The following is a 13,694-nucleotide window of genomic DNA, read 5'->3' on the forward strand; positions in this document are numbered from 1 at the left end:
GGAGGTTGGCGGTGGGGGGTCAGGGAATAATCATTATATATATATTTTTTGTACTTTTTGGGAGTTGTGGGGCAAAAAAAGTTGAGAATCACTAGTGTACATAAATGAATTGGCATAGATTTAACAAATGAACTACACAGTTTTTATACATCACAATACCATATTTGTATTATTATATAATCAGGACAATTGTTAATTGACCTTGTTTTCTCATTCTCTCTTTGACTATTTTCCACAAATTTTCAATCACATTATTATCCAAAGAGTTGTATAGTCACTTGAATATTTAACTTACTTTTGTACTTTTTGTGAATATAACATGATGGCATGAAATCTTTTCAGAAAATTGTCTTCTAAAGGTAATCATTTGTGTACGACAACCTTTATGTATATATTATTACTCAATGTACCATCCACTTAAAATAATAATGAACCGTGCCCTTCCATCATGAAACAACCTAAAATTTTTCTTCTGTTTGTTTAAACCAGTTGTTGGGGGTGCATACAATGATTTTATATTTTTTTATCTGATGCCTTACTATTATTATAATGAATGACCTTTGAACATAAAAGTGTAATTCAAGTGAAAGCAACATTTTGTTTAGTTTTTCTATGTCTTAGACCATAGGAGAGTTATTTTGTACAAAGGGTTGCTTTTTAGATGATTAATGAGTTTTCCATCTCGCTGCCAGCAATCTGAGTTAACATGTTAAATATATGAATTTGTTTCACTCATTACCAATTTTTTATTAAAATTTACAATAGATTGTGGGATTAATTTTCTCACTAACAACCGCTCCAGCAATATACTAAATTTTTTCTAAGGCTACAATTATAAAAGGCTAATAAAAACTTTATTAAAATAAAAAGAGACCACTTTCTTTTTAAACTGTCTTTAAATTAAAAATCATAAGCCAACACCACACTAAAAAAATATGAAAAAATGATTCTGAAATAGAATACTGGTTACTACATATGAAGTGGTAGAAATAAACAAACAGCTATAACAAATGAATATAGCATTACATTATTCTACGGATATAGAAAATAGACAAGGTAAGCGAAAAAACCGCAATACTGAAAGAAAAAATCAAATTTCATCTTGATCAGATTATTAAATACAGATGTATAAACTTTAAAAAAAATGGTGCTGATTAGAAAGGATTGGAGAAATTAATCACCCCATTATTTTTCATGACGGAAAAGGAAAATAATAAATTATACATACTGTTATGTATTATTAAAAAAATATATTGGAACTAAACAATTGATATAAGACTTAAAGGATTAATCAGAAAAACAGTGAATCAGTACAGCGTCCAACAAGGTTACACTTTGTCACCTTGTACCTTTTAATTTATATTCTGAGACTAGCATCACAGAAACATTTTTGGGTTAAACTGAGGATTCTTATTTACGGTGAATGTTTCAATGGTATTAGACATACTGAGTATACATTATGCCGCTGACTCTTAGCAAGGCCTTGAACATTTATGGATACGGAAAGTAAGTAAACTTTATGATTTATCGTTTAATGTGCAAGACAAAATTTATGATCATTAGTAAACAGTTTAACCTGTCAGGAAGTTTTTTCTACATGGAACAGCAATCGAGAGGATGAAGAAATTTATTTATACAGGAAGCTTTTGATAACTAATACGGGGATCAGTTAGTTGAAGTTATATGTTGTATGGATCAGATCTTCATCAACATTAATCCTACATTGAGAAGTATAGAGACAAAACTGGTTTGTGAGGTACAATTTTTTGCTTTGTAATGTGAAAGGTGGATGTTGACTGCGACCACCACAAATAAATTAGAGGATTATGAAATGCGGTTTATAGGGTTTCTATAAACCTCCTGAACTGGCCCTATAAATTATTTTAACAAACAATGAAGAGTTTAGGACCAAAAAAGAAAGGATGTGGAAGAAAAACTAAATTTGGAACGTGTAATGTAATATCCTGAAAGACTTTGACTTCTTCAATTAATTAACTTCAGGGGTAAATAGCTGGTAGAAGTGAAATGGAAAAACAAAAGAACTTCTAGTTGCAAAACCTGAGGACCTGCTAAAATGATATAACTGTAAACCTATTTTGGGCATCAGTCAATAAAATTACTGTTTGATTTCGTGGATCATCAAAATCCAAAAATGGATATCCATACAAAGAAGAAACAATATATAAGTTATCAAATAGAAGACAGATATGAATCACACTCAATACTTTCTTTGAAACAAATACTACATTAAATTTGAAGAGGTGCACTGTAAATACTTGTATGCAGTGGCGGCTTGTGTGTATGAACTGTGGAACTGCAGCACCCCCTATTTCCACTTGATATTACCGATAACATTTAATATAACGAGTCCTTTTTCTTTAATTCTTTCTTTATACTTGTACAATATATAATCCTTAAAGTTAATGTCAATAGCCATCCCCCTGTTTACGAAAAAGATACAAAACGTATGGAATGTGTTGCATGGAACTGTGCACTTCACAGTTGCAGCGGTGTGGTGTTTGGCTGTTGTGCGCATGTGCACGTAGGAAGCTGCAAACAAGGCTGTGAGGGAAAGAGAGAGAGCACTGTTGTTCCCACAGTGCCAACCCTGGCGTGTTGGTGGTAGTTTTTTTTTTACTCCACGTGTGTCTAGAACGTTCCTCGTTCATTTCCTTTTCTAGTTTAGTACCTGGAAGGAATATGAAAGCAGTTTAGTTGGTTTTCAATATGATCAAAAGATGGTGCTAAGCAAGGGTTCTTTGATTGCCAAATCTGTCCAAAAACGCTGGAAGGGCAAAAGAGAAGGTAATTAGTAAAAACTAATTACGTATTTGATCCTTTGTACATAGAAGTTTAAATTAAACAAACTATAGAGTTTGTTTCACTATCAAACTATAGTATTTCTAAGCAGACATTTTATTAAGTTACTATTAGGTTATTATCTAATAATACTAAAAAATATTACCTATATTGACATTTTATTATTTATTCAGTTAAACCGAATACAGTTTTTAAGCGCAATGTGCTTAAAAACAGTGTACTGTATTTTTTAATCTGATAAAGTGTAGAATTATATTATTATCCTGCTTCCAGCTGTTCTATTTGATTTTTTTTTTCAGTTCTTTTATTTTACAGAAAACTTTAACCGTGGCCTTGAAAAGGCCCAGAAAAAAATTTTCTGGAGCAGCACCTCCACTAATTTTAGTTATGAGCCAGCAATACTTGTACATTACAGTTTGTACCATTGTAAATCGTTTTTTTAAAACTTGAAAATTTTAATCTTGAAATAGTAAAACTAATTTCATGAACTAGTTCGTTTAGAGATTTAGTTTTTCAAAAACAATATTTTTCTTTAAGAGGAATATTTTTTTGTAGCAGACTCATAAATGAATAAATAGAATGATTTATACCAAATAATAGTCTATGGAAACTGTAAAACATTGCTACAATCTCGTCAAACAGATGAGTTAAAGATTCCTTTTAAAGATAGCTTTATGATTCAACAACTCAATCGATGTAATTTAGAAAAAAGTTTTAAAAATTTTATTTTTGAAGAAGCAGAGAAAAATCACCACAGAAGTATGAAATCAGAAGATAAATTCAATAATTCTAAAAACAAAAACAAAAAATCTAAAAAATTAAAAAAAATATTTGTACGATCAGATCAGACGACCGTTCTCTTACTTTGTCCGCACCTGAAGAATGTTTACTGACGAGTTTTTATCATCAGGCCCGACCCATTGTTCTATTAACCATCCCATATTGTATTGACCTCGTAATCTACCTAATAAAACTTCTATTTTATCTGTCGGTGGTTCCCAGTTTTCCATTGTTACAGGCCAGCCTCCAAATGAAGCTAATACGTTCCGCAACGGTTTATCTCCAACTTTACGAATTTGTTCTGAAATAAAACAAAATATTTATATATCAATTCATAAATTAATAATAGTAACGTGTTATAACAAACAATAACCTTTGTTTGTCTATTGGTAAAATCATTATCACAAATAAAATCTGTTACAGCTGATTTTTAAAGTCAAAGATTCTGAGGTTCAAATCCTAGTAGAATTAAGTAACATTTATACAGATCTGAATACTATACTTCAAGATTTTCTTTTCTTTTTTTGTTTAGCCTCTAGAACAACCATAAGGTATTCCTTCAGAGGATGAATGAGGATGATAAGTATGAATATAAATGTAGTCTTGTACAGTCTCAGGTCGACCATTCCTGGGATGTATGGTCGATTGAAACCCAACCACCAAAAAACCTGTAGTATCTGTGATCTAGTATTCAAATCCAAATAAAAGTAACTGCCTTTATTAGAATTTGAACCTTAGAACTATCGACTTTAAAATCAGCTGATTTGCGATGACAAGCTCACAACTAGATCAACCCGGTGGGTACACTTCAAGACTACACTTCATTATCACTTTGCATATCATCCTCAATCATCCTCTGAAGCAGTACCTTATGGTGGTTCCTTAGGCTAAACATAAAAAGAAAAAAGAAAGATCTTAATACTAAACACCGGATACCAGTGTATTTTGGTTGTTGGGATTCAATTAACCACACATTTTAGGAATGGTTGGACTGAGTCTGTACCTCATTTTCACATCATACTTATTCTTCTCCCTTTGAGCCACAGGGTTGTTTAGCGTTCACAAGTTGGGCAAACTGCAATGTAAATATAAATAAAAAATAAACAAACAAACAATAATACCGCAGTACGTTTCAATAGTTACAGAATCCTAGTTTTAATGAAAGGATTACGGTTCTTTTTCTGTTGCAAGTTCCTAGTATGCCTGCACTGATTGTGATAAATATAATGTACAAACTTTTAGCTAGTTATTTTCATTTGTACAACTGAAATATTTTATATATGCGTGTTAGATATGCAATATGGATCTGGGTAAGACAGAAAACTACCCTGATCAACAGAAATCCCTTCGTGTGTTGATTGTCATTTTTTCTTCCCCCTTTCCTTATATGTTATTTTCTCCTTAATATAGTCATTTGAATTGAGTTATCCCCAACCTGTTTCATCTGTGGCTTCTAGCTGCCAACAAGGCATACGGTTCTTTATTGAGATTCAGTGAGGTAGCAACCATCTGTTTTGTGCCTGTGGAAGCGACCAAGTTAAGATTGTAGAAAATTCCAGCTGAAGGCTAAATAAAGCCAGAGCTCCTCCTCTTAGTAAAATTTAATCTATGTGCCGTAATTTTATGGTTGTAAGCAACCTGATAATACTTCCAAAAATTACATAGTCATTCTACCATAACAGATTATTTATTGACAAAAAGGAATACATTAATTTGGCCTTGATATAATTAATATTAATTAATTAATATTTCTTGTCCAGTCTTTCTAACAATCCACGTAAAGGAAATAAGTTTCTAGATGCAATACACATCCTTGTAATAGGATCGATTGCAGTGAGGCCAATGAACAAATATGCATTTAATGAATTTTAAGGTTTCTAAAGAAAATCATTAGATATATAGTAATGATAAAGATATATGAAACCTGAAAAATTTTTTTTTTAATTTGCTTCACGATTTAATTCACCACTGAAGCTCACTGTGAAGCTTGTACATAAGAATACGTTAATGGAATTATAAAGCATATGAAAAATGCCGTGCCTGACCGAGATTCAAACCCAGAATTCCAGATTAAAGGCTGAGACACTACCACTCTGCTGTAGAGATTGGCAATTTTAAAGATATACAATTAATATTTGTTTTTTTATTTATTTATGAAGCAAAACAAAGATGGCTGAAATGTAAAGAATAAAAGTTGCTTAAAGCAACAGGTGCTGCCATCTTATAGTTTCATTCCCTCATTTCTTACATTCCAAAATTTATTGACCCACACCCTCTCACTTTCTGTCAGTCACCACTGTTATGGGGGCCCATAGACATTAACATGTCTAAAACAATACACAGTGACTGAATTTTTATGAGTAGAAATAGCAAATTTCAGTGACATTCATCATCGACTAAAAGCTATTAATGGTGTTGAAACTATTGATTGAAGTACGGCAGGTGGTAACATTTTGTGCATCAAAAGAGCCGGTAAAGTAAATATTGATAGTGAATCGTAGCGGTCGACTATTTCTGGGATGGATGATAAACAAGAGGAGGTTAAACGCTTCCTTTTGATGCATCTAAAATGAATTAGGAGATTTATATGTCGATAATCCACAGAGTCAATAATTCTGCAAAACTATAGCACTCGGCTACAAACATCATGTGCAACCACCAAGGTTTGTGTGAAGTTGAAATGTGAACCTACTCCACGCCCAGTCTAAAACCGGTATATTCACAGATTTTGTTCCTAGCAATTTTCACTCCTTTCTACAATTAAAGAAGGATATTAAGGAAATCTATTTCTCCACGGATGATGAACTGAAGGACGTAATGAACTCGTGGATCGAGGAAAAACCATCAACATTTTTCATTGAAAAAACCGATTCACAGTTCCGATAAATGTATAAATGTAAATGGTGACCGCATGTAAAAATAAATGAAAGTTTTTGTAGCAAATAAAATAAAATTTACGCTTCATTTCTTTCATTTGACTATTATTTTCATTTGCGAGTCAAAAGCGAACTGTGCATTACAATTCAGCCAGATTATTTTAAAAGAAATTTAGATGCTCATAATTACAGTACATGGAAAGAACTAATGATTTTAAGAAGATTCATAAAGTGTATTTATAATACTGTATGTAAGCCATATTAAATACGTTCAAAGCTCATTAAGTAATTACTATTTGATATTATTATCTGTTATTATAAAAAGAGAAAAAATAGAGTAGTTTTTAATTAAAAAAAAAGTTTTTATTTCATTAGAAAACTTTTTCCCTCCCCAAAACCAAGTAGCTGAGCCACAACAAATAGTTGCAAATTTAGTTTTCACTCAATTTTGGTCTTAAGGAAATGAAAAAATTACTAAATGAACAGATGGGTGTAGTAGATCAATATAATTAAACAAAAATATTTTAAATAGTTTCATTGCATTTGTTAGTGGATTACAAAAATTTAATAAAATTAAAAAAAAAAACGAACAAAAACATTATTATGTTTAGAACTACAAAATCAATCCCTGTTGTGAACAGAAGGTAATCGATACTACAATAACATTAAAGAATGTACTAGATTACAGTTATGCAAAAATACTCTGTAAACATATTCCACAAATTTAGAAAACGGGTGAAAAATATTGTTTTTAAAAATGAATAGTAACTTTAAAACAATTAAAATAAAGAAGGCAAACTTGATTACAGACAGAAACAAGACAAGGATGAATGCTCTAATAATAATTTTTTTTTTATTTTTATGTAAAAGAAACAATTCTTAAAAATAAAAGAAAAATTCTGTTAAAAAAAAGTAATGTTACTATTTGCTGATAATTTTATTAATCTGGCTGAATTAGTTAAAAGTAACAAATTAAATATAAGATTCAATGCTAGGCGAGAAATTTAATTTAAAAATAACCAAGCGTAAAACAAAAAAAAGTAATAATAATAGTAGAATTTGAACGAAGAGGAGATAAATAGTTGAATATTTATATTTTTTTTGTCGTCAGTCATTTGACTAGTTAGAAGACATTCTTCTCTGCTCTGTGGACATATTTTTATGTATCATCGTTTATTTATTACATACTTTCCAATCTAACTAAATCTATAGTATAATTTAATACAACTTCATTCATTGGAGTACGTATGGTCAGTCCTGTATGTTTTCCTTTCCTCTTTATTTTCAATATTAAAATGTTTACTACGTCTGTTTATTATTAAGTCTGTTATTATGTTGCCGGCACGGTTAACCGGATGTTCATATTTAGCTACGTTCAGTATATATTGTTGTATTCAGTTATTATTTACAAATATTTACATCTATAAATATTACAGTTAAATGACTTAATTGTGCTCTTAATTAATATCTGTGAATCAGTGTTATGATAAAAGAAAGATGCGGTTATGCGATTCAACAACGTACGTATGTGCATACGTATGTATGTGTATGCATGTGTCAGTGTGTGTGACAGTGGGTAATTCCATTGCGGGTGGATGAAGCATTAAATATTTAAAATCTTAATATAAATCTAGGAAATTGTACATGAGAAAATATTTTCTCACATACAGAGCGATTCAGGAGGATAGGGCAATACTTTGACAACTCATTCTAGAGGCAAAAATAAAAGTTCATATAAATAAATATATGTCCGAAAACGCTTGTTAGCGAGTTACACAGAGTGAAAGATTTCGCCCGAGTTCAGTTTCTCCGGGTAAATTAAGGCTTTCTGAAATTCTGGGAAGGTCATTTAAGGGACAAATTCAATTGTTTCTTTGGTTTTTAAGCTGGGAAATCGAAAGAAATAGATCCCAGAACTGTATCTCTCTTAGTTTCTAAGATAACCCGTGTACAACGCCAAGGAGGAACTGAAACTCGGGCGAAATCTTTCACGCTGTATAACTCGCTAACGAAGCGTTTTCGGACATATATTTATATGAACTTTTTTCTTATTTTTAGCCTCTAGAATGAGTCGTCAAAGAATTGCCCTATCCTCCTGAATCATCCTTTAAAAATACGACCGTAATATAGTTGAATCCTTCAAAAATGTAATTTTCTTCAATAGTTTTATTCGTCATAAAATAAAATTAATATTTATTTATTATGCGCCGTGTGAGAGAGGTGGCGTCTCTTTCTTTCATTTGGAAGTTCTGGGTTTGAGTCCCAATCAGGTACGGCATTTTTTTTATGCGCTACAAAAAATTCGTTTTATTATCTCGTCGACAGCTTTTACGGGTTTCCATCCAGGATAAAACTGAATATAGAGGAGTTAATTTTCTGCGATGGGCTTTCTCTCCTTCAGGCCAATTATTATAAACATTTGACGCATCCAAGGGAAGAGATTTTAGTTATTTTAATTATATATAAAAAAAAGTAATATTACAATAATATACTTACTTATATCCATACACGATCTGTAGAATCGTTTAGCTTTTATTGTAGCTGAACTATCAAAACTATCACTCGGCTCTTCTAAAACACCTGTAAATTAATAAAAATAAACGTAATAAAAAAGAATTACATTTTAAACAAAAATAAATTATTATAATTGAAATAGCATTTTTTTGGATCGTCATCGGCCGCTAGGGCTACATCGACCTTCATGTAATTAAGTTCAAAAACAGGATCGAAAAACGAGTCGTCAAAATATAATCTAAATTTCTGGAGAAGAGAAACATAACTAGAAGGCATCGGCAAGAATCTGCTACTCTCCTTTTCCATCGCCACTTAACTTCCATTCAGGAAATTTATTATTTTATTTTTTCAAAAAGCCCTGTTAATCGACATAGAATAGTCATTTCTTCAATTTTTACGTTTCAGTTTTACGTTTGGCCCGGTATTCTTTCATTTTCTACCGTTTACATTATTAAAATAAGTTTATTTTATTAAAAGAATCATCAAAAACGAAAATGAATTAATAGAAGGCCTTTGAAATATAAATGATGTAAATAAAAAAAAAAAAAAGTTAACATCAAAAAGATTACGTCGAAGAAGATGAAGAAGGGCGATAAGAGAAGTAGAAGAAAAAAGATGAAAAAACAAAACAGAAGAGAAAGAAAAAGAATGAAGAAAAGAAAACGGAATCGGAAGAGGAAGCGGGAAAGTAAGACTGACGGACATTAGATAAAGATTGAAAACAAAGAAAGGGAAAAGAAAAATATTTAAAAGAATTAAAAATAAAAGATAGTAAAATATAAAAACAAGTGAAAGAAATACATAAAGAAGGGGAAAACAAAAATGAAGAGCGCGTGCGCACATATATAAATATATATACTATCATGCGATGAAAAAACAACATTTCAAACGATAAAATATTGACAAAAGCAAAACATATGTAAAAGTGGAATATATATAACATTCTGTTACATTATTCCGCTCTTTGTTAAAAATATTCTTTTGTTTACTAAAAAACAAAAAAAAAGTATATATAACCCTCTTGCACATTAAAAAGAGGTATAAGGAAAAAACCGAGTACACACTTACCGCTTTACAATAACAACAACAAAGAAAGTACTTTATCCGTTCTCTTCATTTCCTTTTTTTCTTGTAAAAGATTACTCTACCCTGTTACGCACACAATAACGTCTTTTCAATGAAGAGCGATCTTTTACTATTTTATATAATACCTATACGCATTACCGTCTTGATTACAAATTTATATTTACCCGGTTTATTTCTGTATTTGAAAACAATTCTTTTACAAGTAGAAAGCTTTCTATTCGTCAAACTACTTTCTACTTAAATTAATTCTGCTTTTTATATTCTTAAGGATTCCTAAATGTTACGGGTGTATATTTTGGCATCTATTTTTCTTTATATTTCAGAAATATTTTAATACGCCATCGTAAAATTTACAGCGATTTACGTAATAAAAAATTAATTCTATAATAAAGTTTCGATTATCTGGAAGATGATGATTAACCGGTTTGCAAAAGATTTGACGCTTTTTTTTAATTACCCGTTTTGGGTTAGTATTTCTCCGAGATAATTACTATTTTTAATTATTTAATCGGTAATATTTAATTCGTTTAAGCCTTCTTTGGCTTTTTTTAACCATTCGCTTTTAGTTTTTTGAAAAATTGAAATATCTGTTTTGTAAGTATTATTGTTCGTTCTAAACTTATTCTCTTTTTTCTCACGGTGTCTGAGAGTTTTTCAATTTTTATATATAGGTTTTTATTTGAGATAAATGTTATCTTATGTTGAAATTTCGGGCTAAATATTATCCTTATTTTTCTTTCTTTCTTTATTTTTTTAATTTATTCCTTTATCGCTTAGCATTAGAGGGTTTCAGCTGTATACACTGGCTTCTGGTTTATTACTATTTTGAGTTTTGCGATGCGACTTCTTGTTATATTTGTTTTTGGCCGATTAAAATGCTAGTTCCATCGTTTATATACTACGTTCTATTGATTTATTTTCGAATGAATTCACCTATATATTTAAAGTGATTTTTCGATTGTTAAATTCCAAGTTTTTGGGCGAGTTTATAATATTTATTAGTACTTAAAGTTTTTTTCAAAGATGCCGCGGGTCCTATTTTGGTCGACCGTTTTTGCAATTCTTTAACAAGTAATTCAGCTTCAGACCGATCTTTAGCTATAACAGCCGTGTCGTTTGCAAATTCTAGGCGGTCACATTGTAGCCCTTTTGACCCTACTGTAATCCCATTATTTTCTATGAGGCGGAAGGTATCGGGTTCCATTCTCTGAATATTTTTTTTTGTAACGTGCAACCGAATAAAAGCGGCGATAATTCATCACCTTGTTTTACTCCGGTTTTGATCGCAGATAGTTTTGGCAGTTTTTTCATAAATTTTACTTTATAATATCGTGTTTGTTAAAACATTCTTGATTATATTTGTAGTTTTGCCGTCCAGGCGCGGTAGTTTTAGCGTCGATAACAGAAAAGTTCTATCGACGAAGTTTTTTTGAAAACCGATGTACGTTATTACATTTCTTTCGGTTACGTGTTTACACGGAACTAATATTTTTAGAGTCGAAGATTTGTTTGGCGCACGATCTACTTTTCCTAAAACCGTTTTAATATTCCCCGAGTCGTGGACCCGGTGATGTTCTGCTCGATTTAGTTACGCTTTTGAAAGTACTTGTAGCAGTGAAATTTTCCTACGATTATTTGGCCCTGCGTTTACGCCTTTCTTGTGGAGCGGCTGTGTCAAAAGCTGTTTTCCTGTCAGACGGTATTTCTTCTTTTCCCCGCATTTCATTGAAAATATTAACCGTGAACGTTTACCGCTGATGTTGGATTTTTCAAAAGTTCTGCTATTATAAAATTTTTGTCTGAAGCCTTGTTACGTTAAAGTTTTGATATTAGTTTTTGACTTTCTCTGATATGCGGAGGTTTAAAGTCTTCTTTATCGGTATTATCGATTTAAATCTTTCTTTACGTTCTTCAGAATTCTTCACAAAAAATTCGCTAATATTTTAGAATCGTTTATATTATTGCGAGCTAGTTTAACACCATCTTGTAATTGAACGTTTGGGGATTATATTTTTATTTTTTTTTTAAACATTTTGTAGAAACTTTACGAATTAGTGTTGTTAAATACTTCTTTTATCCGAATTAGTAATCTGTTTTCGTTATTTTTTCTTGTTAAATTAATTTATAACGTTAAATTTTTAGTGTAAATTATAAAGATTTATATGATTACAGCCGAGAAGGTAAACCTTGGAGGTTTCTCGGTTTCGTTCAGAAATTCTAAAGCGTTTCCTTTCCAGTGACGCCAAGCGAAGGCTCCGATCTCTAGACTCTGAAAAGATTTATCTGCTCTGCTGTTCCAGAGAATTAACCGTAACCCTCGGTTCTTTATTACTATAATTTTTAAAGAATTAAAAATAATTTTTAAGAAATATTTAATTACCGGTAATTTACACTGGGATTTAATAAATACATGAAAAACGTTAGTAAAATCATCTATAAAAGTAGGCCGATAACGCAAACACACGCAACCGATAAACTACTGGCTATTTGTATTTATACGAATCTGAATTCACAGGTAAAATATCTTTCTGTAACAAAATACAACGGTATAAGTGCTCCCTCAAAAAATCATAAGTTTTCAAGATTCAAAAATAGAGCGGTCAAATCGTTTTAATCAATCTATAATTATGAATCATATAGACCGAAAAACGTTAACTTCTTCGTGTATTTATATTTACGAACGTACAATTTTTACTTAAAAAAAATAACCGTATCCGTCTCTATCGAAATCAAACGACAGACTGTTTTATATTGCACGACCCGACACTTTGACTTACAAGTAAGGGTCCTATTCCGCTTCCTTTGCCGTCGATAAGAAATCCTCAGACCGTTTATAAAAAGGTTTCCCGCTAATATAATCGAAGTAAAATTAAATTACAGATTTACTTTTAAAGAAAATATTTTTCTGTCAACGCATCCTATTATTGACCTCCACAGTAACGTCTCAGACTTTAATCTGGAAGGTTCTAAGTTCAAATCCCAACTAAGCGCGCGTTCTTCATACGCTAAAAAAGATCTATTCCATATTCCTGTGCACAACTTTCAAGTTTTAGTCGTCGACTAAAAAGCACAAAAGTTTTTAAATTATTAAAAAAAAAACGTTTAAAAACCGGCTTAAATTTCTTCAACTTCATTTAATGTACAAGTGCTTTTGCGGCTTGCATCCGCTTTTAATCGCGTAATGATAAAAAGAATTTTGTAGCGTATAAAAAATTCTAAGCGCGACCGGGATTCAAATCCAGATGAAATTTATTTAGGAATTGAATACTTACCGTCCTGTTCTGATACGTTAACTTTTAACGAAGTAAATTATTTTATAATTTTTAAGAACTAAATATCACATTATAGTGCTTAAATTTGAGTTTTTACTATTTATTTTTTAAAAATCTAAAAGATTTGTAAGCTAAAAATAACTGTATCGCATGTTTGCAAACAATCTTTTATCAAATTTGGAAAACGTATTCTCAGTGACGTTTTAATAGTCCGTATTAAACATCAGTATATTCAGTCTTCTATTGTAAAACCTATTTTTTTATAGAAAATTAATTAAAAAATAAGATTTTTTTTTCGGTTTTATTAATATTATTTTGTACCTATTTTAATACGTTTTATATTTCT

The 13,694-nt window shown here is 30.8% G+C and overlaps 1 protein-coding gene across 1 annotated transcript in view; it reads right to left on the bottom strand.

The window, feature by feature from the left end:
* Positions 1 to 13,694, bottom strand: part of LOC142333998 (neprilysin-1-like) — a 97,976-nt gene that overhangs the window by 28,970 nt on the left and 55,312 nt on the right. The window contains exons 4-5 of the mRNA XM_075381663.1: positions 8,973 to 9,056; positions 3,696 to 3,901 (exon numbers count right to left, since the gene is read on the bottom strand). Coding sequence (XP_075237778.1) covers positions 3,696 to 3,901; positions 8,973 to 9,056 — 290 coding nt within the window. The remainder of the gene's footprint in view (positions 1 to 3,695; positions 3,902 to 8,972; positions 9,057 to 13,694) is intronic.

Source organism: Lycorma delicatula, chromosome 13, assembly GCF_047948215.1.
Source record: "Lycorma delicatula isolate Av1 chromosome 13, ASM4794821v1, whole genome shotgun sequence".
Lineage (NCBI taxonomy): Eukaryota > Metazoa > Arthropoda > Insecta > Hemiptera > Fulgoridae > Lycorma > Lycorma delicatula.